This window comes from Plecotus auritus (genome assembly GCF_963455305.1).
Source record: "Plecotus auritus genome assembly, chromosome: 1".
NCBI classification, from domain to species: Eukaryota; Metazoa; Chordata; class Mammalia; order Chiroptera; family Vespertilionidae; genus Plecotus; species Plecotus auritus.
In genome coordinates this window covers 9,523,529-9,545,815 of record NC_137770.1, presented here as the reverse complement: position 1 = coordinate 9,545,815, position 22,287 = coordinate 9,523,529, and the positions used below count along the sequence as shown (strand labels likewise).

Genomic DNA, 22,287 nt, shown 5'->3' with positions numbered 1-22,287 from the left:
CACACGCTACGGCTTTTCTGGCTTCTTGGTCACTCTTCCACCCTCTGCCCCCGCTGCAGCCTTGAGGCATGGAGCTGGGGCTGAGAGGCTGGCGATATTCAAACCCAGGCCTCCAGACCCCTAATCCAGGGCCCACCAGCACTGGACTAGGAGTCAGCAGACCTGGGTTTGGGTCTCTTCTTCTTTTTTTTTTTTAAATATATTTTACTGATTTTTTACAGAGAGGAAGGGAGAAGGATAGTCAGAAACATCAAGGAGAGAGAAACATCGATCAGCTGCCTCCTGCACACCTCTTACTGGGGATGTGCCCGCCACCAAGGTACATGCCCTTGACCGGAATCGAACCTGGGACCCTTCAGTCCGCAGGCCGATGCACTATCCACTGAGCCAGTCGGTTAGGGCTGGGTCTCTTCTTAATGACTGTTCTCCTTAGATTCTAAGAATGAAAGGAGCCGAAACCGGTTTGGCTCAGTGGATAGAGCGTCGGCCTGCGGACTGAAGGGTCCCGGGTTCGATTCCGGTCAAGGGCATGTACCTTGGTTGCGGGCACATCCCAGTGGGAGGTGTGCAGGAGGCAGCTGATCGGTGTTTCTTTCTCATCGATGTTTCTAGCTCTCTATCCCTCTCCCTTCCTCTCTGTAAAATATCAATAAAATATATTAAAAATTTTTTTAAAAAATTTAAGAATGAAAGGAAAGCACACTGATGGTTGTCTCCCCAGAGGTCTCTGTCTCACTATACTTCACCGTTTACCTGTGCCTGACACACACCCCCTCGCACCAAATATCCCCTTTAAAACCTGTCTACGAGGTATATCCACGGAAATCTCCATCCTGATATCAGAACCGGTAAAACTAGAGTCAACGCACCGTGTGCTCTGCTACCGGAAACTCGGCTTTGCGGTCCTGACCGCAGGCGGTGAATAAGGAAGTTGGCCCCCCGAGTGATATCTGACTCCCACAGTGAAGAAAGAGCTCCCAGCCAAGCTCAGCCCCAACCGGACAGTCCGGACTTCACGAGGCGCTGGGGAAGGAGTGTGGGGGGAAGTCTCCAGAGAGTGGCCCCCATCTCAGAGACTCCGAGGGTGGTGGTGGTGGTGGCAGCGGATTCGGCTGCTCCTCACCCCCTCCCCCCACTACCCAGAGCTGCACTCCGGCTCCCGGCCCCTCCGGCCCCAGGGTGTCCTGACCGCCGCGTTGGACGCGCTGCGATGGCCGGGTTCTGCCCCGCGGCTCCCGGGCCGGTCCAGGAACCTCCCCCTGCTCCACAGTCTTCCGCGGCTCCCGCAGTCAGTCCGCAGGCAAGTGCAGGACTCCGAGGGCCTGGCCGCGCCCAAGACCCCGTTCCTTTTTCAGGTTCGCTCTCCGCCCCCCGAAATGCCGGAGCGCTCAGACCCTGAGACGCCACGTTTTGTGCCGGGCGACCAGGAGCCCTGGCTGGCCCCCCGCACAGGGGCGCGCAGGCGGGAGAGCGAAGGCTCTCCGAGGGGGCGAGTCTCCGCCGCAAGAGTGTCACAACTAGTTAGCTGTGTCCAAGCCTGCAGGGTTGGAGGGTCCAGGCGTTTTCGCGGCAATGTCCCCATTATACAGACGAGGACACTGAGGTCCAGCGGCGGAGCCGGGATCTGAACCCAGGTCCCAGGTTCCCGGGCCCCGTCCGGAGCGAGCGCACCCCACGTCCCTCCCAGCGGGCACGCGTCGCGCACGCCGGGGAGTTCCCGGGCTCGCAGGCCGGGTCCCACGGTCCGGCTTCCGCGAACACCGCGAGGCTCTCCTGCCCCAAGCAGCGCGCGGGCGGGCGCACGAAGCACACTCTTTGTCTGCCTCGCCTCGCGCCTCCCCCGCTGCCCGCCCGCCACGTCCCGCGCCCCGCCCGCCAGGCACGCCCGCCAATGAGGCGCAGCGGCGGCGCGCAGGCCTCGGGGCGTTGTCCGCACCCCGCCCGCCCATTCGCTGCACCCTGCGCCCCGCCTGAGGCCCCTACCCCCCAACCCTGCCGGCCGGCCGAGGGGCGGGGCGCGCGGCCCCAAGTAGGGGACCACTGGCCGGGCGCACAGCCTCGAGGGCTCGCGAGCCGGCCTGCGGGGACCTTTGCCGGGCGAGGAGCCGCGCGCTGAGCCGCAGCCGCCGCCGCCACCCCCTGCCCCTGCGCTGATCAGGCTCTGCGCCAGGAGGCGGCGGCCAGACCGAGTCTCTGCTCAGCGAGCCGGGGCGCTCCCGACGGCGACCTGCCCCGCAAAGGGCCCGAGAAGGAGAAGGAGAAGGACGTGGAGGAAGGACGGCCATGGCACTCGACTTCCTGGCTGGATGCGCTGGGGGTAAGGAGGCGGGCGGGGTGCGTGCTGGGCGCCAGGATTAGGAGGCCAGCTCACCTGCGAGCGCTCGGCCCAGCGCCTGGCACTCTGGCTGGGACTTCTCAGCTGTAAAATGGGGATAACAAAGCTCTCATCTCACGGGGCTCTCGTGGGCGTGAATTGACACCAGGCCCGAGAGCTGGTGTTTTTAAATCCTTCGGGGCGCGTTCGGACAGGAGTTCTGGGGCCCCGCGGCAGCTCTGATTTGGCGGAGACGGGGGCCACCAAGAAGGTGCCTCGCCGCCCCCTGCGCCCTCCTCGCCCGAGGCCCTTGGTGTCCTGCAGGTGTCCTGGAAGTTTGGGGTTCGGGGTACGAATCCTCGTCCCTCAGCTTCATCCCATCTGGAGCGGGGTCCGCTTCCTGGGCCCGAGAAGTTTGGGGCTGGCTCCACCTTCTCCTGCAGCCTTCTGGACAGAGCAGGGGCACCGGATCACCCACCAGCGGGCTGGCCTGTGAGCACTGTCAGGCGCCCGCTGGACCCCAGGCGTCGAGTCACCTTTGGCACGCTGCCCCCTTTCTACCTCTGTCAGTGAGCTGCTGGGGGGCGGACTCCACCCCAGTGGCAGAGTGGGCCTGACACGCCCTGTGGCTAGCTCTTGGGCTTACGTGGACGTGTCTCCCAATGTGGGACACCTTCACGGAGGTCGGAGGTCCGGCTGTGACGCTGGGGTCCAGGCCTGCGTTCCCTGGAGGACCTGAGTCTGTGTGCAGTCCCGGGTCTGCTGTGGCCCTCCCTGTTTGCTTTTAGCTTCTCTGCTTTTACTTGGAGAGTTAATTTATCCAACAGGTATTAATTGGGAGCCAGGTTTAGCGATGGGAATTTAGCGATGAGCTGGCAGGCCCTGCCTCCTGGGCAGAGAGAGGGCTGGCTGGGTGGCCCAGGCCCAGTCCAGCTCTGACCTCCGGCTTCTCCCCTCCAGCACCTGACAGTGGTGGGCGCCCTGGAGGAAGAGGCGTGCCTTAAGCTCTGGGTGAGAGAAGGCTGGTGAAGAGAGTGTGGTGTGTGGGAAGGGATTTAAGAATTTACCAGACTGTTACCCAGTCAGGCCTCAGGAAACCACAGACTAGGCAGCCGTGGGCAAACTACGGCCCGTTCGGCTGTTCTATCCGGTTCTCTTGCTCTCCCCTCCGCTCCTTTACTTTGAATTTATATTGGTTCACACAAACACTCCATCCATGCTTTTGTTCCGGCCCTCCGGTCCAGTTTAAAAACCCATTGTGGCCCTCAATTCAAAAAGTTTGCCCACCCCTGGAGAGCCTCAAAAGCGGGTAGAAACCCCAGAGTTTTCAATAGGCCACTGGAGAATTTCTCCCCGCCCAGGCACCTGAGGACACAGGAAGGAGGGGCCTCTGCCCACCCAGCTCTCATCCCTCCACCCTCCTCTGATCCCACTCTGCTCATCTTTCCCTTCCCTTGATGCCTGCCCCCCCCTCTGCTGCCCCCACCCCCCACCCCATGGTGGCTCCAGAGGGTGGAGGGCTGTCCCAGGGCCAATGCCCTTTTCCAGCTTCTTGGGGAACGTGGGTTCTCTCCCCAGAGGGGCTGGATTCCTTCTGTTTTCCTGCAGGTGTCCTGGGAGTTTGGGGTTCCGGGGAGGAATCCTCACCCTAAGGCCAGGCCTGCTTAGAGATGTTCAGTCACTCTGGGCTCTTGCTCAGGCAGCGCCTCTTCCTGGAATGCCTTTCGGCCCATCCTCACCAGGCCCACCTGGGAGAGGTCCTATCCCCGCCCCAGGGTCCAGCGGCCTGCTGAGGTATAGGCGCTTCACCAGCTGCCCCCCACTGTCCACTGGGGTCCCCGTGCAAGCACGGGGTGGGTGGTGCCACCTACCTCCCTGCTGTGTGAGTCGAGGCCTGAGCTTCCCAGGTGGACGAGGATGGAAGTAGCTGCCGGGAGGGGTGCAAAGGGTCAGTATGAGAAGTGGAGGGACTAGTACAAAATCATACTGCCCGCTCCTACCACAGGGCAGGCAAAGGCAGTCCTCCCCCCTTTAGCCCATGCAACAGTGACTGGATTGTATCCCAGGGCCGCCGTGGGCCCCTGGCATGGCCTGGCCCTTGCAGGGAGGCTGCAGGAACCACGTGCAGGTGACACCTCCCCCTCAGAGCCTGGCCCCCAGAGCCCCCCCCGACCCCGTCTGGCTCCTCAAGGCCTGGAGGCTCAGGACAAGATGAGGTCGGTGCTGCTCCTCCGTGGCCGGGTTCCCTAGCTCCTGATTTCCCAGTCAGGGTTTGGGGGGACAGACAGCACACCAGGTGGTTTGTCTGAGGGTGCACTTCCTGTTCAGCTGGCTCTTAGAGAGGCCAGGCAGGACCTTGATGGACAACAACCTCCAGGCCTTGGGAGGCTCAGAATGCCTGCCTGCTCTCCCCAACCAGGGCCAGCCTCAGGTCTTCTGCCTGCTTAGACCCTGGGCTCTGGCTGGGGGTCTCCCTGCTGGGGGCATGGATAGGAGGAAGTGCAGAGAGAAGTTCAGTGTGGGCAGGGGGCCCCCTGTGGGGAGGACAGGTACCCCTCCCACCACCTCTGCTGCCAGGTGCCTTCAGGATGGTGGTTCCCTCCGCCTTGCTGGACGGTCATGGGGTGGGAGGGTTCCTGAGAGTCCAGCTTTTGTGGGGCAGTGGGTTTGGGGTTGGGAGACAGGGTCCATTTCTGTCGCTGCTGCCTCAGGGTCCTCTCAGGGAGATGGCCCGGCGAGGCCTCCTGGCTCTCAGGTGACTGTGAGGGTAAAAGGAGGAGGCTTTGGGGGCCGGAGGCCCTGATGCAGGCAGGCCCTGCCGCCCACTCTGTGCCTGTAGATGTTCTGGGCGAGGGCGCGGAGACCAGTCAGGGGAGCGAGTGGGAATGCAAATGTCTGCCCTCGGACACCCTGCCTGGGACCTGCCAGCAGAGGCCAGCGGGTGAGGGTCTGCCCCTCCCATCCCAGAGGCTGAGACAAGTCCGGAGCCTGAGCCAGGACCTCTGCCACACGGGGGAGGGGGGGGGGGACCTCCAGCGCTCCCAGCATCTGCATCCCTGGGCCCCGAGGCTGGACCCCTGGCACAGGAGCTTGGTGGGCCGGAGGCAGAAGGAAGGCCGATCAGCACGCCAGGGGCGGGCAAGTGTTAGGTGTCCAAAACACCCCAATCCAGTTACAGCTGAAGAAGAGAGGTTTCACAGGCGTCCTCAAACTACGGCCCGCGGGCCACATGCGGCCTGCCGAGGACATTTATCCGGCCCGCCGGGTGCCGCTGCCTGTCCTGCTTAGCAGCCGACTCGTCCCGGGCCCGCAGTGCGCATAGGAATTTGTTCATAGTTGTTTTTTTAAACTATAGTCCGGTCCTCCAACGGTCTGAGGGACAGTGAACTGGCCCCCTGTTTAAAAAGTTTGAGGACCCCTGATAGGATTTTCAAATTCAAAACATGAAATGGGAAAGAAAAAAAGAAAAGAAAAGGCTGATCTTAAACTACAGAAGCTAAGTGTGTCCCAGGACCAAAAATACAAGCTGTGGAAGCCTTGTCTCCTCATCCACCTGCGCGATCGTGCTCCAGCAGGAGGACAGGCCTGGCCATGGCGACCGTGCTGAAAAAATAAAAGTGGAAATTTTCTCTGATCACAAAAAGGTGAGTCTGCAGAATGGACAGGGCTGGGGCAGTGCCAGGCAGGATTGTTTTTGAAGAAAGGCACACACCCTTGGCATCTCCAGTGGCATTCCTGAAGTCCATGATAAAATCTCAGTCTTCCTGTCCGAATAAATCAATATTAACAGAAAAGGCCTGGAAGCCAGAGGGCTTCTGGGACGCCGCCCCCCTTTGCGCCTCGCCCCAGAACCTCAGCAGACACAGAACCGTTCCCTGGCGGCCTTAAAAACACGGCTTTTGCAGAAGAGCTGATTCTAGGGGGCATTTCCCTGGCTCCACCATTTCTAATATATATATATTTTTTATTGATTTCAGAGAGGAAGGGAAAGAGAAAAACTAAAACATCAATGATGAGAGAGAATCATTGATCGGCGCCTTCTGCACGACCCCTACTGGGGACTGAGCCTGCAGCACCGGGCATGTGCCTGACTAGGAATCGAGCTGTGACTTCCTGGTTCATAGGTCGACACTCAACCACTGAGCCACGCCAGCTGGGCCCGGCTCCACCACTTCTAGCTGTGTGGCGTGGACATATTACATGCCTTAGTTTCCTCACCTACCAAATGGGCTAAAGTTAGCTGTCATAATTATACATAAACACTGCTGGCAGTAAAAGGATTCTAGGATGTACACATGCAAAATTCTAGGGAGAAGCCCTGGAGGGTGTGGCTCAGTTGGTTGAACATCGTCCCCTGCATCAAGGTTCGATTCCTGGTCTGGGCACATGCCGGGGTTGCTGGTTCATTCCCCTGTCGGTGTGTGTATGGTAGGCAACCCACTGATGGGTGTTTCTTTCTCACATCGATGTCTCTCTCTCCCTCTCCCTCCCCCTTTTTCTAAAACCAATGAAAACGTATTTTTAAAAAAATTCTAGGGAGGAAAGCGTGGCAGTTACTCAGTCTCCTTGAGCCTCAGCATTCCCACCATGAGGTGGGGTAACAAGACGTCTGCAATCTGCACAGCATGCAGGACTCTGAGAAGTGTTTGTGAGCCTTTGTCCCTCGAGGGGGGCTGAATTTTGGCAGGGCCTGGGCCGACACACCACCAGGCATGACCACAGTCACAAGCTGTTGTTCCCTGGGTATCAGGCGACGCCCACTAGGGAAGGGAGTGGTCCGCCGGCACTTGCCATGCACCAGGTCCTGGGTGGGCGTTTCCCGGGAATCCCCTGGGGGGAGTCGATGCTCACACCTGGGCTGACTCCGAGATGAGGCTCAGACCCTGAGCCCTTTGTGAGCTCGGCCAGCTGGTGACAGAGGGGAAACTCGATTCTGAGTGAGGGTCCAAGTCCAAAATTTCTGGAGTCCCCTGCCAATGCCAGGGGTGTTTGGAGCAGTGGGACCATCTTAGAAATAGCACGTGCAGCCCCCCAGGGGACATCTTCTGTTTCAGCTGCGTGAGCAGCAGGTGAGGGAGGGACACCAGCTTTGAGTTGGACAGATCCTGGTGTGACCTTGGGGATGTCACCCTCACATGCTCCCTCCCCCCTCCCCCCGAGCCATGAGGATGAAGGGGCTCCCGGAGGAACCCAGTGCATAGCAGATAATGGCCTCCCCATAGCTCCACCCCCCACTGCAGGTGTCTGAGACATCTGGGTCTCCAGTCCCCCTTTCTTCCTCCAGGTGTGGCAGGCGTGCTGGTGGGACACCCATTTGACACGGTCAAGGTGAGTCTTTTGTCGTGGTTTTAGTGTCGGGCCCCATGGAGGCCCAGACAAAGGACAGCAGCCTGCAGGGTCTGGGTGGCTGGGGCACCTTTCCAGCGCCCACCTTAGGAATCCCTCAGGGTCTTGGCACAGGTTCTAGCACAGGGGTCCTCAAACTACGGCCCACAGGCCACATGCGGCCCGCCGAGGACATTTATCCGGCCCGCCGGGTGCCGCTGCCTGTCCTGCTTAGCAGCCGACTCGTCCCGGGCCCGCAGTGCGCATAGGAATTTGTTCATAGGTGTGTTTTTTTTAACTACAGTCCAGCCCTCCAATGGTCTGAGGGACAGTGAACTGGCCCCCTGTTTACAAAGTTTGAGGACCCCTGTTCTAGCGTAACGTGGAGTAAGGGCGACCACTTACCCACTGAGCCGAGTGGGCCGAGCCTCCTGGGTCTGCCCCACATCTCCCAGCGGGGGCAGCCCGTCCAGGTCCATCCTGGGGCTCAGCCAGTTGAGACCTGGGGGGTGGGGGGTGGGGTGGCCGGTTTCCCCTGACCGAGAGCAGGGATCCCCACTGTTCTTGCAAAACTCCTCCAGACTGCTTCTTAAAAGAAAGAAAAGCTCAGGGAGAAACTACGGAAATACAGAAAAATCCAAACTTGTCAGGATTCCCCAGGAAGGTGATCGTCATCGTCAAGACATTGGGTGAGCATGTTCCAGGGCAGGTGCACACCTGCGCTGTGCTAGCAAGCCCTGCGCCCCGAGAAACCCGAGTTCCAGGTTCTCAGACGCCTCAGAGCAGAAGCCAAGCAAATCCATGTCCTCTCTGCAGAGGTTCCAGCTCAGATTGTCCCTGTGGTTGGGGTTTTACGCCCTTGAACTAGCCAAGTCAGGGCCCTACCTTATCTGCTGCCCCGGGAGCCAGGGCGGCTGCTGTACAAGGCAGGGCACAGGGCAGGCCTGTCCACGGTGAACACTGCCCAACGGGGGAGGGCAGAGCTCAGGCAAGGACATCACCTTAGCTGGTCCGAGGCGGGCTTCTGGTCTCCTTGTTTCCGGACCCAGGTGTTCCTCTGGGTCCTTTTCCAGGAAAAGGACTTGCGAGCTGGGGGCTGGGTTTCCTGCAGCAGAGATGTTGGGGCCCCGCCTTGTGCACTGGCTCCTGGGAAAGGTCTGTCCCTGGGCCTGATGCAGGGCCACGCCTCCCTCCCGCTGGTCTGCGCGGTGACGTGGGCCTGTCACTTTGCTTCTGGGCCCAGACGTCCTCATCCGCATGGTGAGGGGTTGGGCAAGATTCCTGAGGCCCCCGTGGTGGCCGGCGCACGGTGTAGTGTAGACGACGTGGGACGAGCGGCCAGTCCCGAAGAGCACAGATTTCCTCCCATCGCACTGTGGGCGGGTCTGGGGAGGAGGCCGAAGGGCCAGGCTTTCTGACCACACAGCGGCCCCTGAGCTCCCTGAGGGCCACCGAGACGAGGGCCTGGTGGCACCTGTCCACACGGCTGCCCAGGCTCTGCTCCGCTGGCCGCCTGTGAAGCCTGCCCACAGCCGGGCAGACCAGGCCAGCCTGGCAGTGTCCACGTTGTGCTGTGTTTCTGTCTGTGGTCACGTGCTGTAAAGGCCTCTTGAAGCTGCGTCCGGCCAAGAAGTGGCTCTCCGCGTCCTCAGCCCAGCTCTGCGGAGGCCGCTTGGAGCTGTGACTCAGCCCAGGCCTGGCCAGGCCTTCTGCCGGCTCCCATTGGGTCCCTCAGGCCAGGAGCATGGTCCTGGCATCCCTGCCCCCTCTTGGGCTCCTGAGCCAGGACAAACACCCCTTGCAGCAAGTGGTGGGGTGCAGGAGCTTCTTTCCCTGCTGGGCTCATGCTCTTTGGAACCCCCTTACCTGGCACCTAGAGGGAGCAAATCCGTGACTTTCCCCCCACCCCCCACCAGCATCACATCTGGGCAAACTGTCTTTAAAATCTGAGTTTTTTTTTTAATTTAATTTATTTTATTTTTTATTTATTTATTGATTTTTTACAGGGAGGAAGGGAGAGGGATAGAGAGTTAGAAACATCGATGAGAGAGAAACATCGATCAGCTGCCTCCTGCACACCCCCTACTGGGGACGTGCCCGCAACCAAGGTACATGCCCTTGACCGGAATCGAACCTGGGACCGTTCAGTCCGCAGGCGGACACTCTATCCTCTGAGCCACACCGGTCAGGGCCTGAGTTTTTTTATAAAGGGGAGAAAACCTGTCCCAGTCATCACCTTCCGTGACCGTGCTGTCCCGCCCGGGGCTCACATGGTGCTGGGCGTGGAGCGCACTCGTGGTTTCATGTAATGTTATAATGGCTTTACTTTTTTGCTGGCTGTTTTCCATTATGAAAGTTAAACGCGCTTCTGACAAGAAAATTGGGAAACGTAGAAAAGCAGATGACTTCCTCCAGCAGACCAGCCTGCCCTCACAGCCCACGCTTGGCCTTCCGCTGGGCAGGTGACGTTTCTGTGTAACGTCCTCAGGGACACACCCAGTTTTTTGGTCGGCTTTCTGTTACAAAAGTAATTCAAGTTGTAAAAAAAATGTAACCGTCACAGAGACATATAAACGAAAAGGAAAAAAACCACAGTCCTTCAACCACCGTCCCCGCCCCGTGGGCGATTTCTGCTGAAAAACAGCAATGTCGTGCATTCTTGCTTTTCCAAAAGTGGGATTTGTTTCATAGCCCTGCAGCTGAAATGAAAACTTAATGTATAGCAAAGGGCAAAGGTGCTAAGAGTGCAAACCTAGGAATCATGGGAAAAGAACAAGGCCCGAAAGCCCCCTCCCCTCTCCAGACCTCCCCCTCCTCACTCCCAAGACCAGGGCCCATCTCACCTGGCCTTTCCTTGAGCCTCATGCAGTCAGACCTGGGGCGAGGGGACACCTGTGTTCTGTGTTAGTCACACTGCCTCACAGCACGGACGTTCCCAGTTTATTCTTCCAGACCCTTGGGACCGAATTTGAGTCCAAAATTTGGGTTTCCCTCTATGGAGCCAGAACCACAGCCACTGTCCTCAGCCACGCTGCCCTCACACGAAGGTGGTTTTCTGTCCTACTTCAGGGACACGACGGTAACAGGGGACACCGTGCCCAAGCCCCCTTTCGCCAGGGAGTGGCTATCCCAGGGCAGGGGATAGGCCCGCACGCGATGTTGAAATCTTGTGTTGCTTTAACCGTCTTTACTTCCTGAGCTCGAGCTGTCTCCACCCTTCGCAAAAATGTAACTTACAGGGGAGCTAAAGCCTCACCCAGAGTCCAGGTGAACCCACATTTCTGTCCTCCCTCAACCAGACCCTGGGCCTGACCCCCCAAGTTCCTATAAGCCTAGCAAGGGCAGAAGGGGCAGGAGGGGCACTAGGGCCTAGTACAGGACCTGGGTTGGGGGCCTGGTCCAGAAAATCATCCCCCTCTGGTTCAGGGGTCTTCCTGGGCTTGTGTGAGAATGAGCACTTTTCTTTTTCTTTTTTTTTTTTTTCCAGGTCTCAATTGCATAGGTATGCAAGTTTAATCACTGTAAAACTTCTAACGTTATCTGTGTCCATTAAATAGAACCAACAATGCTGGGCCTGTTTAAATTACAAGGAAAAAAAAATCACTGTGTACCAACCCAGTATCTTACAAAACCAGCCGGGCTGGCCACAAGAGGGAGCGGGCACCCCTGGGCGGGTGGCTGGGTGCCAGGAGGGGTTAGGGGTAAGAAGAGGGCTCCCAAACAGAAGGGGACTGATTGTCCTCGTGGGAGGGGTGCAAAAGGCACATCAGAAGAGCGGAACTTAGGGGGGGGGGCAGGCCAGGAGTGCTTTCTCCACCAGGGCACAGTGTTGGAGGGGGCACGGTGCCGCCTGCCCACCCCTGGCACTTGGAGAACCAGTGACCCATGAGCCCTCGGCACGGCGAGCCCCATCTGAAACAGGACAACAGTCGCCCCTCCTACCGCAATCCCCATTTCCAAGGGCCCCCCCTGGCCAGCCTCCTCAGAACTTGGGGCTCAGCTACACCGCACTCCCCAGCAACATGCTGCAGCCCCCCACACCTCTGGGTCAGAGCAGCTGGGAGAATAGCAGGGTGGAAAGTGGGTGTGGGAAGATGGTGGTCCAGCTGCTACCCCCAGAATGAGCACTTTTCTAGGGGTGAGGTCCTTAGTCCTAAACGAGATCCTGACTCCCAAAACCTTAACACTCTCCATTCTAGAGATGATAAGATGTGGGTCCTTGGCCACATTTCACCCCAGACCCAGGGTCAGAAAGGTATCATTGACACTACCACCAACTGGATATTGACCTCGGTTGTCATGCCATCCCATCCTGGCGGTTACTTACCATACCATCCATGGCTGCCCTTTAAGGAACGCAGGTCATCATCGACCAGCAGGCTTTGCTCTCCTTGCTAAGGACAGTGAGCCCGGTCAGAGGTCACAGCATGGAACTTAAATCTTGGACACAGAGACGGAGTTGGTTTTGTTCACACTTAGCCTCTGCCGGTCCGAGGTCGGGGGGCCCCTGCCCCTCTGGGTGGCATCCAGTGCAGCTGGCTGTCTCTGGCTGTGTGCTCGCTGATACCCCTCCCTGAAGAGGTGCGGACACCTGGCCCCATCGCACCTTGGAACTCCAAAAGCCACAGAAAGCCAGCTGCGTGGCCCCCTGCCCTGTGGGTCTGGCCTCTGCCTTTGTCATGGGTGCCATGGAGCTGGGTGCTCTGTCCCTGGCTTGCCCACCTCTCACTGGGCCCTCCTTCCAGGTGAGGCTTCAGGTCCAGAGCCTGGAGAAGCCCCAGTACCGAGGCACCATGCACTGCTTCCAGTCCATCATCAAGCAAGAGAGCGTGAGTGGCGTGGGCAGGGGCAGGTGGGCAGGGGCGAGGGCCAGCCAGGAGGAGGCTGCGGTGCTGGACCACAGGGTGGGAAGGAAGAGCCGGGGGCCCAGTGGGGGGATCGGGACTTTGGAAATGGGATGGTGTGAATGCCCAGGACGCTCAGATTGAGGACTCTGGCTCTAATAACGTTCTGTTTGATACCTAGGAACGCCTGGGGTGGGCTGGGGCTGCCGCCACCTGTAGTGCGGATTCCCGGGGGAGGTAGGCTGGGCTGCCCATGCCCCAGGTAGGAGGTGGGCACCTGACGCCCCTCTGCCCCGCAGGTGCTGGGCCTGTACAAGGGCCTGGGCTCACCACTCATGGGGCTCACCTTCATCAACGCGCTGGTGTTCGGCGTGCAGGGCAACACCCTGCGGGCCCTGGGCCAAGACTCGCCGATGAACCAGTTCCTGGCGGGGGCGGCGGCAGGCGCCATCCAGTGCGTCATCTGCTGCCCGATGGAGCTGGCCAAGACGCGGCTGCAGCTGCAGGACGTGGGCGCGGCCCGCACCTACCAGGGCTCCCTGGACTGCCTGGCGCAGATCTACCGGCACGAGGGCCTGCGCGGCGTGAACCGGGGCATGGTGTCCACCCTGCTGCGCGAGACGCCCAGCTTCGGCGTCTACTTCCTCACCTACGACGTGGTGACGCGCGCCCTGGGCTGCGAGCCGGGGGACTCGCTGCTGGTGCCCAAGCTGCTGTTGGCGGGCGGGACGTCGGGCATCCTGTCCTGGCTCTCCACCTACCCCATGGACGTGGTCAAGTCCCGGTTGCAGGCCGACGGGGTGCGGGGCGCCCCACGCTACAACGGGATCCTCGACTGCATGCGCCAGAGCTACCGCGCCGAGGGCTGGCGTGTCTTCACGCGAGGGCTGACGTCCACGCTGCTGCGCGCCTTCCCTGTCAACGCCGCCACCTTCGCCACCGTTACCATCGTGCTCACCTATGCACGTGGCCCGGAGGACCAGTCGGAGGATGAGGGTGTGCCCGCTGCCTCGGGCTCTGCGCTGGCCCAGCCCTCCAGCCTGTGAAGCTCCACCCCATCGACAGAGGCGTGACCTCCCCAGGGCCACTTTTCATAACCCCAACATCAACATCAATTGGCCCCCCTGCCCAGACTGGCGGGCTGGGCCTCCATCAGATCTGGCCCAGTGCCACTCATCAGCTGGGTTACCATGGCCACAGACTCCTCATTTTTCTCAGCTGTGACGTGGGGATGCTCAAACCCGCGCCGTGCAGTCAGGAAGCTGGCCCTGTCCCGTGGAAGCTTCCAGAAACCCAGCCAACACTCCAGTCTTCCCTGGGACCCCACCCGCCACCACCCCGGCTCTCCCGCGGCCAGGCTGCCCAGGGACACTCTGCGCATCCTCTACCTGGCAGAGCTCCAGGGCGCTTCTTGGCCACCTGTCCAGGCTCTGGGATGAGGACAGAGGCAGCCCCGGTGCCTCCTGGTATCGGAGAACTGAACCTCTCCTAGTGCACCCCAGCTTCTCCACATGGCACCGCTGGGGGTACCCCTACTGCTGCCACTCCCAGTGGAGGCTGACCTGGGACCACCGAAAGGCCATGGGATTTGCTGGAGGCTCCATACCCTCCACAGTTGTAAACACAACCATGGGGAGGGGAAGTCTGTACCCTCTGGGCCTCAGGCTGCCCATCTATAAAATGGGGACACAGGTGCGCTGATATCTAGAGCTCTGGCCCACTTTTCCAAAGGTGAGTGGAGGGGGGAGAGGGAGATAGTATGGGCCCCCCCACCCCCCCTTCTCCAGCAAATGGTGTCTTTCCTGGGCACGCTCCTTGGTGCCTGGTGTTCCTGTGAGGTGGGAGGGCCCCTTGGGGGGCGTGGCTGTGGCCAACCTGGGCCCCTCCGGGTTGAGGGGGAGCTGAGCCCACGCTCTGGGGCTTCCACTCAAAGCTAGTGCTGCGGTGGGAACTCGGGGTAGCCCCGGCACATCCAGTACAGCGTGGCCATGTGACCGGATGGGGAGGTGAATGGTTTTGCATGGACGAAGGTGCCTGTGGCCCCCTTTGCCCTGAGTGGGGCTCAGCCTCTTGGGCAGTGGGACAAGCTCTCCCAGGAGGCACTGGGCGAGGAAGACGGGACTCCCACCCTGTGCGTGGGTGTCCCTGGTAATAAAGTCCTTTGTTTTTTAAGAGGGTCAAGGCTTCATTTGTGTATCACAGAAGGGGCCTCATTCCACACCCTCCCCGGAGTGAGAGGGGCCGGCTCGGTGGTCTGTGCCCTCCGGCCCTGATGGCAGCCCCAGCTGTGTGACCTGGGGTCAGCTTGGGGCACACCTTAGCCCCTCAGTTTCCTGGTCTGCACTATGGGGCTAACGGCGGCATGAGGATCGAGTGAGCAAAGCTCAGACGTGCTGGGCGTTCAACAGGAGCTCCTGGGGTGTCTGGCTCCCCCAGCCACAGGAGGCCTGTCCCTCTCCTCCCGCTGCGCGGGGCTGGCAGCGTGCTGTGAGCTCTCCGGGAGGACCGAGCTGTGCTCAGGTCAGACATGGCCGCTGGCAGGAGGGTGAGTGGAACTGCCCACCCGAGATTAGACCTAACCCAGCGAAGAGGTCCCTGAGGGCGCCTCAGGAGGTCTTGGGTGCCCACCCCCACTTCTCAGCCTCTTGGGGTCTATCCTGGACACCCTGTGTCTCCCAAGCTACCAGCCTGGATGGAGGCTCTTTCCTTCCCAACTGCTGAGCCAAAAAGCTTTGCCCACCCACGGAGGGGCGGGGGCAGGAGAGAGGGCGCCCAGCTCTCCCTGCAGGAGGGGAGCCAGCTCTCCGGTGCCTTTGCACCCCATTTAATCCCAGCACCAGCCTGTGACGTTGGGCTGTCTGCAGTGTCCAGGGAGAGGAGGCCGGGAGGGGGCTGGGTGAAGTGTTCTCAGGTGTGTCACAGACCCTGTTAACCAGTGTCCCCTCCCTGGGGTCCCAGGCAGCAGCGCCTCCCCCCGTAAGGTCCCCTGGCTTCTCTCTCACTTCTCTTTCCTCTGAGAGAACCCAGGCAAATGCTAAAAACCAGGGTCCCCCACTCCCACTGTGAGCACTGATGGTTAAACATTACCGACAGGTTGGGTGGGAAGAGGGGCTGAGAGAACTGTGGGTTTTTTATCAATTTATTTGACAATTTATTTTCTTCCTGACTGAAATTTATGTTTATTCTATTTGGAATAAGTCATCTATTAATGTGGCAAAAAATAAAAATGCAGACGAAACCCAGACTGTGTAATGAAGGGGAAACCTGGTCCCCAGCACCGCCCCTGCCAGCACCCTGCCCCCCCTGGAGCCCGGGGCTGTCTCAGTTCCTGGAGGACATCCGGCATGTCCTGGGTGAGTCCCAGCCCGTGGAACACTCCACTCCTGCAGACTGTGGCCTAGGTACTGACTGTTCTTTGAACTTGACAGTTATCTTGGAGATGTGGCTCAAACAACAGGCATTTATCCTCTTGCAGGTCTGGGAGGTCAGAAGTCACATTCACTGTCAGCATTGCAGGCCGCTGGGATTGAGGGAGGACCTCCCGCCCTCCCCCTGATGGCAGTGACTCACCCCTGTGCACACACTCTCTCCAGTCCTCATAGCCTCCGTTTTGCAGCGGGGGATGCCAGTGAGGAGGGCACTGTCCAAGGTCACACGGCCAGTTGGTGCTGGGTCAAGAGCCCGAAGGCCTTCCTGGTCTGCAGCCCTCACCGCACCCCTGCCCCGGGCCTGGCTATGCACCATATGGCCCAGGCTGATCCCCGGGTTCCCGTGGCTGCAGTGACAGACACCCCAGAGGGGCACCCCAGCAGCACAGGGAGGGGCGGGAACTTTGGACAGGTTCGGGACCCACCCTGGGTGCCCCTTGGTCTCGGCTCCCTTGCTGCTATGCCTCCTTACCTGGCACCCACCGGCCCTCCCAGGGGAGGGTGTGTCCACTGTGACGACGGTGGAGGCAGTGGCCACGGGGAGCTGGGCCAGTACAGCCCTTTGCTCACCCCCCACACTGGGAAGCCCCCCTGTGGCCCCCACCCACCCAGCCCCACTCTCCAGGCCAGCTGTTGGGCATTGTGTGTCCAGCCCTCCCAAGGCGAGGAAGCCCGAGTGGGGCGGTGGTGCTCCACATTAGATGCTGCTGGGTGGGAGCTGTGCCCTGGCAGACGGGCAGGGCAGGTCTGCAGGGCGGGCCGTCCATCCCTGGAGCTCCCTCAGGAGCTCTCAAGGTGTGGTGGGCTCCTCAGCCTGTTGGGCAGACCCTGAAAGCCACCCCTGGGCATCCAGGTGGGTTTGGGAAACAAAGTGGGCAGAATTGATGCCTGAGTGGATGTGAGGGGGTGAGAGATGGGAGGCCACCATGACACCCTCTTCTGGCTTAAATGTCCCTGTGGATGGTGGAATGCAGGATGGGAAGGGGGGGGGGCCACAGTGAATAAATGGCTGAGGGGCTAGATGAGGGCAGAGGCTGCTGAGCCTAGGGCCAGGTTGAGTTTTGCCGGAGAGAGACAAGGGAAGGCAAGAATGTAGGAGGGCGGGAAGCGGGGACATGGAGCTTTGTGGGGCTGGATGGTGAGGAGGTGATTGGCTGAGGGCACTGGGGTGCAGTCCCACAGAAGTAGGAGTGACAGTGAGAGAGCAGGACCCCAGGACAGAGACCGGGGGCTGCAGGTGTCGGAAACACGAGGTTTGGGGGTGGCCATGGCAGTGGCAGGTGGAGTGGGGTCATCAGGAGGACAAGGCCATGGATGGACCATCTTCCAGACCGATGCTGAGATCGCCAGTGAAGATGGGTGGGAAGCCGGTGGCCCAGCATTAGAATGAACGGGGTGACTGGCGGAGTGGGGCTGGGATGTGGTGGAAGGATTTGGAAGTGTAAGTGGGCTAAGGGGAGCCCCGTTCACTGCTCCTGCGGTATGGGGGTGAGAGAAAAAGCAGCCCAGCTTGGAGGGCTTCTGGTCCCTCTTCCCAACCCACACCAGGCTTTGACTTCACCCAGGACTGGACAGGGATCCGGCCACCCCTGCCCTGGTCTAGGGGTGCACCGGGAGCCCTCCCAACCCCAGGCCTTGCTCAGGTCTCCCTTCTGGTCCTACAAGGGCACCACGAGCGCCGCCTCCTCCCTCCTGGCCTGTCCTGGGGTCCAGCCTGCCCCAGCCACCCTTCTCCCCTCCGCCCAGCTTCTGCTGAGGAAAAGGAAGCTCCCGACAGGCCCAAGGTCATCTGCCCTTCTGCTTTGCCAAATCCCGAGGCCTTTCCAACTGGAGTGTCCCCTTAGCAGCAGGTGGCCCTACAGGTGCTGGAGGACAAATGAATGACCCCTCCTCCCCCATCCTGTGGGTCCTCACACTGGGCCGAGCGTGTTTGCGGATGGCACGAATGGCTGTGGGCGCCAAGGTGCAGGCTTCTAAGCTTCCCCCGCGGGACCCGGGCTCGGGAACCAGCCAGGCCTACGCAGATGGGTCCTGGCTGCCCCACGCTGAGCGCACACACATGCCCACGCCGCCACCGCACACCGTGTGAGCGACCGCAGCACAGCGCCCCCCAATGGCAGAGGGGAAGGCGCACCCGCTGATGCCGGCCCAGTCAGGGGTCTAAGGCTGGAGAACTGACTAACCCTCAGGCCTGCGGGCCAGAGCAGAGGGGAAGCAACTCAGGCAGCGGAGGGTTGGGGAGGATGGGCGGGCCGGCCCTGTCTGGGGGTGGTGCACGGGGCTGGAGAGGGGCTCTGGCCACCAGCTTCTGGGACACTGGTAAGCAACCTGTTGCAGTTGGTGGAAGAGCTGGAGCTTGGGCGAGGCCCCTCCTTCCGGTCCTCTTCTATCTTCTGTCTCCTCCTCTAGAAGTAATGCAGTTCCATTAGCACCTGGAAAGGCCTGACACATAACTGGGGCTCAGTAGCTGCTGAATGAGTGAACCTGGGAGTCGGAGGGCCAGAAGCTTTGGGCATGAGAAGCTGCGAGGGGGGCTGAGGTTGGAAAAGTAGGTCAGGGCTGGACTTGACCCGGTAGGAAGTGGGGAGCCCGCCCCTATAGGTTCAGGTGGGCAGGGAGGACCCACGCTGGAGCCCCATTTGGGAGATTGCACAGCGCGGAGCATCAGGAAGCTGGAGAGGAGCGACTGGGCCAGAATAGGCGGGTGAGGAATGCTGGCGGTGGGGGCCCAGAGCCAGCGCCCCAGGCTGCCATGCTGGGAACCCATGGGAACCGAGGCGGCCAGGGTGCCACTCCGTAATCAGCGGCCAGGGCTTCTTCCCAAGGGGTTGGAGATGAATTCAGGCTGCGGGCCAGAGGCAGCAGGAGCCAGGCAGGCCTGGGTTTGACTTCCTGCTGCCTAGATCTTTGCAAATGACCCTCATCCATGACGTGAGTTGAATGAAATGGTGTTCACAGTGCCCGGCATGGTGCTGGGGACAGTTAGGTCCCCAACATATGTTGTTACACCTAGGTGGAGATGCTGGCAAGTGTGGAGTAGGGACAGTGGGTTCAGCTATGGGGTGAGGGTGGGGGCAGGGTGCCCCCAATCTTAGTCTTTGGCCCTTCACTCAGCAGCATCCTGCCAGCAGCCCCTTCCCCCCCAGGAATGAAGGAGCTCTGCAGCGCCAGACGCCATGGGAGTAAGTGCTTCTCTGCATTTGCTTTAGGCCAAACCCTAGCTAGCTCCCGGTTTATTTTACCAAGTTTTGAAGCCTAATTACAGTCGAGTTTCTTACGGGAGTTCCCAGAACTATCACCTGGGGTTGAGAATTTGCTTTCTGAAAAGTGGGTTTCTCATTAAAACTCTTCCAGTCCATCAGTCCATCCTGGAGCCGAGAGGCTGCGCTAAGGAAGCATTTCCTGCTGGTGAGACTGAATGCATCCTGGAGTTTCCATTCCTGGGCCACAAGGGAACCCAGGAGGATCTGCCTCAGACCAGGCAGGAGCCTCCGGCCAGCTTCACTGTGTGATGAAACGCAGGAAAAGAGGCGGCTGAGAGGCTTGAGGAACAAACAAGAACCACAGGCATTAAAAAGCTTAACATTATGCGTTTATTATATCTTATAGAGCCATGTTATTATACATGCTTGGTGCTTCAAACTGGGTTACGTTAAATGTTTTTCCGGATGCAAAGCCATCTTGCTTGATGCTTGAGATGCGGATGCCTTAAATGCGATTAATACTTCTGCATCTATGACCTATGAGCTAAGGAAAAACCAAGGACAATTCCAGAAATGGCAAAAAACATTTAAGAAAAAGATGCACATGAGACGCAACGCTAAGTCCTTGAGCCAGGGCCTACAGAAGTTACCAGAAAGCGAATAAAAACAATTGTTCTATGAAAATGACTTGACCAATCACCATCTGTAGATAATAGAGCCTCTAACAGTTACGGATGTTGTAGAAAAGGTGGTTTGGTATCGATGCCTTTTTTCCCTCCATGTAAAGTACACGCAGACATCATGCAGCGCTCCCCGCCCCCCCCCCCCCCCCCGACAGTGCAGCCAACAGAATACAGCACAGCATCTGGCCCCTCCCCGTGACACCCCAATGCTGTTTCTCATGGCGTCTGAGTGTCCTTAACAGAGAAGCAATCAATCTGGTCAAATCTACCACTTTGTGGAAAATCACTGTGCTTTAGGATGAACGTGCCACCATCACTCTCACCCTGTGCAGACACCCACATCCTGGCCAGAACCATGGGGCCGGGTGACCAGCTCATGGGAATTTGATTTACCTGCTGTCAACGTTCCCTTCCAGTTTTCGTAAGAGCTGATTAAGTGTGTGGACAATATGCCGCCTGCCTTCCCAGCTTACACCTCTCTGCTCACCACTTAGCCTGGAGGCGACGAGAGGCCCACATGTGGAGGCACCTGACCATTCCTGTCTGACGCTGCTGCTCTGAAAGGCCTGCACTGCATTGTCTTCAGCGACCAGGGACCTGAGCACAGCCCACACAGTAACCATCAAAGTCAACCAGGGTCAGTACGTTAGGGTGTAGGAGACCTAGCCACCACTCAGGCAACGTTTCTGGGCTGGCAAGAGGTGCCTTCTGCCATGTTGAAGAGCAGGCTGTGGGGCCACGACCGAGCTGCAAGGGGGCAGAGCTTGGGTTAAAGGTTTGGGTGGAATGAATGCACCTGCTGGGCCTGACTGCTGACAAGGCGCTGCACCTGCCGGTGGTCCGAGGCCGTCCAGTGACGGGCAAAGTGCTGGCTTCGGCAGCCGGCGGAGCAGCTGCAAGGAAGCCTCGTGGCGTGGGTATGGCATTACGTGGGTGCCTGTCGGCAGCTTCAGTTCTCACCACCTCTTTGACCCCTGGGATCCAGGCTCTGGCTAGTGGCCAGACGTCAAGAAAGCAGGAGGAACTTGGGAGAATTTAAGGTGAATAACATGGTCTTCCTAAACCATGCGATCCCAAATCAGTCAGATACAAGAAGCGATCAATTCTCTCTGCCTGTCCAACTGAAAAGCTTCTGAGGGCCCGGTTTTCCTGTGCCACAGGCAAATCTGAGGTAAGTTTTGCTAAGCAGACGGGGGGGGGGGGGGGGGGGGGGGCGGGTGGCGGGCAGAGACAAAGCCCTCTGCCCACCCACCTGCCTGACCTGCCCTGCCCTGCGTCCCTCCGGGCTGCTCGCTGGATGGAAGTGCCTCTTCTGTGTGTGAAGAAACAAACCAGAATTCTGCTGGGAACATGGCAGGCAGTGGGCTTCCTCTTCTGCCAAGGGTCTCACTTTACTCAAATTTAGTGAAATAAGTGACATGTAAAAGAACTGTACGTGAAAACCAGATAGAAAAAATAATCTTGATATTCCTCAAATCCTCAGGTCTTGAATCTAGGCAAAGCACACAAACACCATATGAAACCAATAGTGTGAGTTCAATGTCACCCTGGAAAATAAATGTCACTCTGAGGTGACAGTTCTTTATACAAATATTATGCTTCCCCCTAACTTCACTACCAAAGAGGGGGGAAATAATAAGAAATCCAAAAATAGAAAACAACATCTTATTAAATGTAAACGTATCCTCTGGGCTCTTATATTACATATCCTACAAACATGCAAGTATCTCCGCTCAGATGTAGGAAAATATGTCTATCAGTATTACTTATAAATCAGGTTAACCCTCAAGACCACCAATTGACTCACTGTTCGAACACCATGTCAAAGTTTTGTCATGTACATCCTCAGCAAACTTAAGAATTTTACCCCCAGTGAGAAGGACTCTGCTCTTTAACTGTCACTCACCTATTCGTTCTCTATACTGGGGTTGAGTGTTCCGTCAACAAGGAACTTGGACAGTACATTTCTTCAACCCCCCAATTACATTCCTTTCAGAAACTAACTCTGCAGATCGAGAGAAGACACATGAACAGAGTCAAGGGGGGGTGATGACTATTTCACTCTGACAGAGGGATGGAAGAGATGACCAAAGGCATCCCCCTAGGGGTCAAGGCACGGGAAGAGGGACCAACCTCCTCACAGGGTCCTGCTTCTGTAGGTCATAGGACATAGAGTGGCTCTCTGGACTGCCAGCATGTCCGCACAGCACAAGGCTGCCCTGCCGTGGGCCCTTGGGGAAGGAATCCCAAGGACAGTGCCAGGACTAGGATCCACGGTGGTGCAATGCTAGGCAAGGGTGATGCAGCTCCAGACCTAATATGCCCCCCAGGACTGCTTGCCTGCTGGCAGGGAGGGAAGGAATGGGCGCTCACACCATGGGCACCTGTGGAGGCCTCTGCCCCAGGTCTAGCCAGAGAAGCACTCCGGGCGCTCAGCTTCAAAGGGGAGCTCCATCATGGCTTACCTCGCCCCCGACTGCCAGATACAGC

At 58.9% G+C, this 22,287-nt stretch overlaps 1 protein-coding gene across 2 annotated transcripts; it reads left to right on the top strand.

The window, feature by feature from the left end:
• Nucleotides 1-1,872: 1,872 nt before the first annotated feature.
• On the top strand, nucleotides 1,873-15,724 carry SLC25A29 (solute carrier family 25 member 29). Of its 2 annotated transcripts, none has more exons than XM_080683844.1 (4): nucleotides 1,873-2,317; nucleotides 7,599-7,642; nucleotides 12,385-12,468; nucleotides 12,783-15,724. In XM_080683844.1, the coding sequence occupies exons 1-4, from the start codon at nucleotides 2,284-2,286 to the stop codon at nucleotides 13,527-13,529; spliced, it is 909 nt and encodes a 302-aa protein (XP_080539970.1). In that variant the 5' UTR covers nucleotides 1,873-2,283; the 3' UTR covers nucleotides 13,530-15,724. The 2 variants fall into 2 exon arrangements, with proteins under 2 accessions (XP_080539970.1, XP_080539971.1); XM_080683845.1 differs by lacking the exon at nucleotides 1,873-2,317 and adding an exon at nucleotides 5,736-5,958 and having other exon boundaries at nucleotides 12,783-15,718.
• Nucleotides 15,725-22,287: the final 6,563 nt, after the last annotated feature.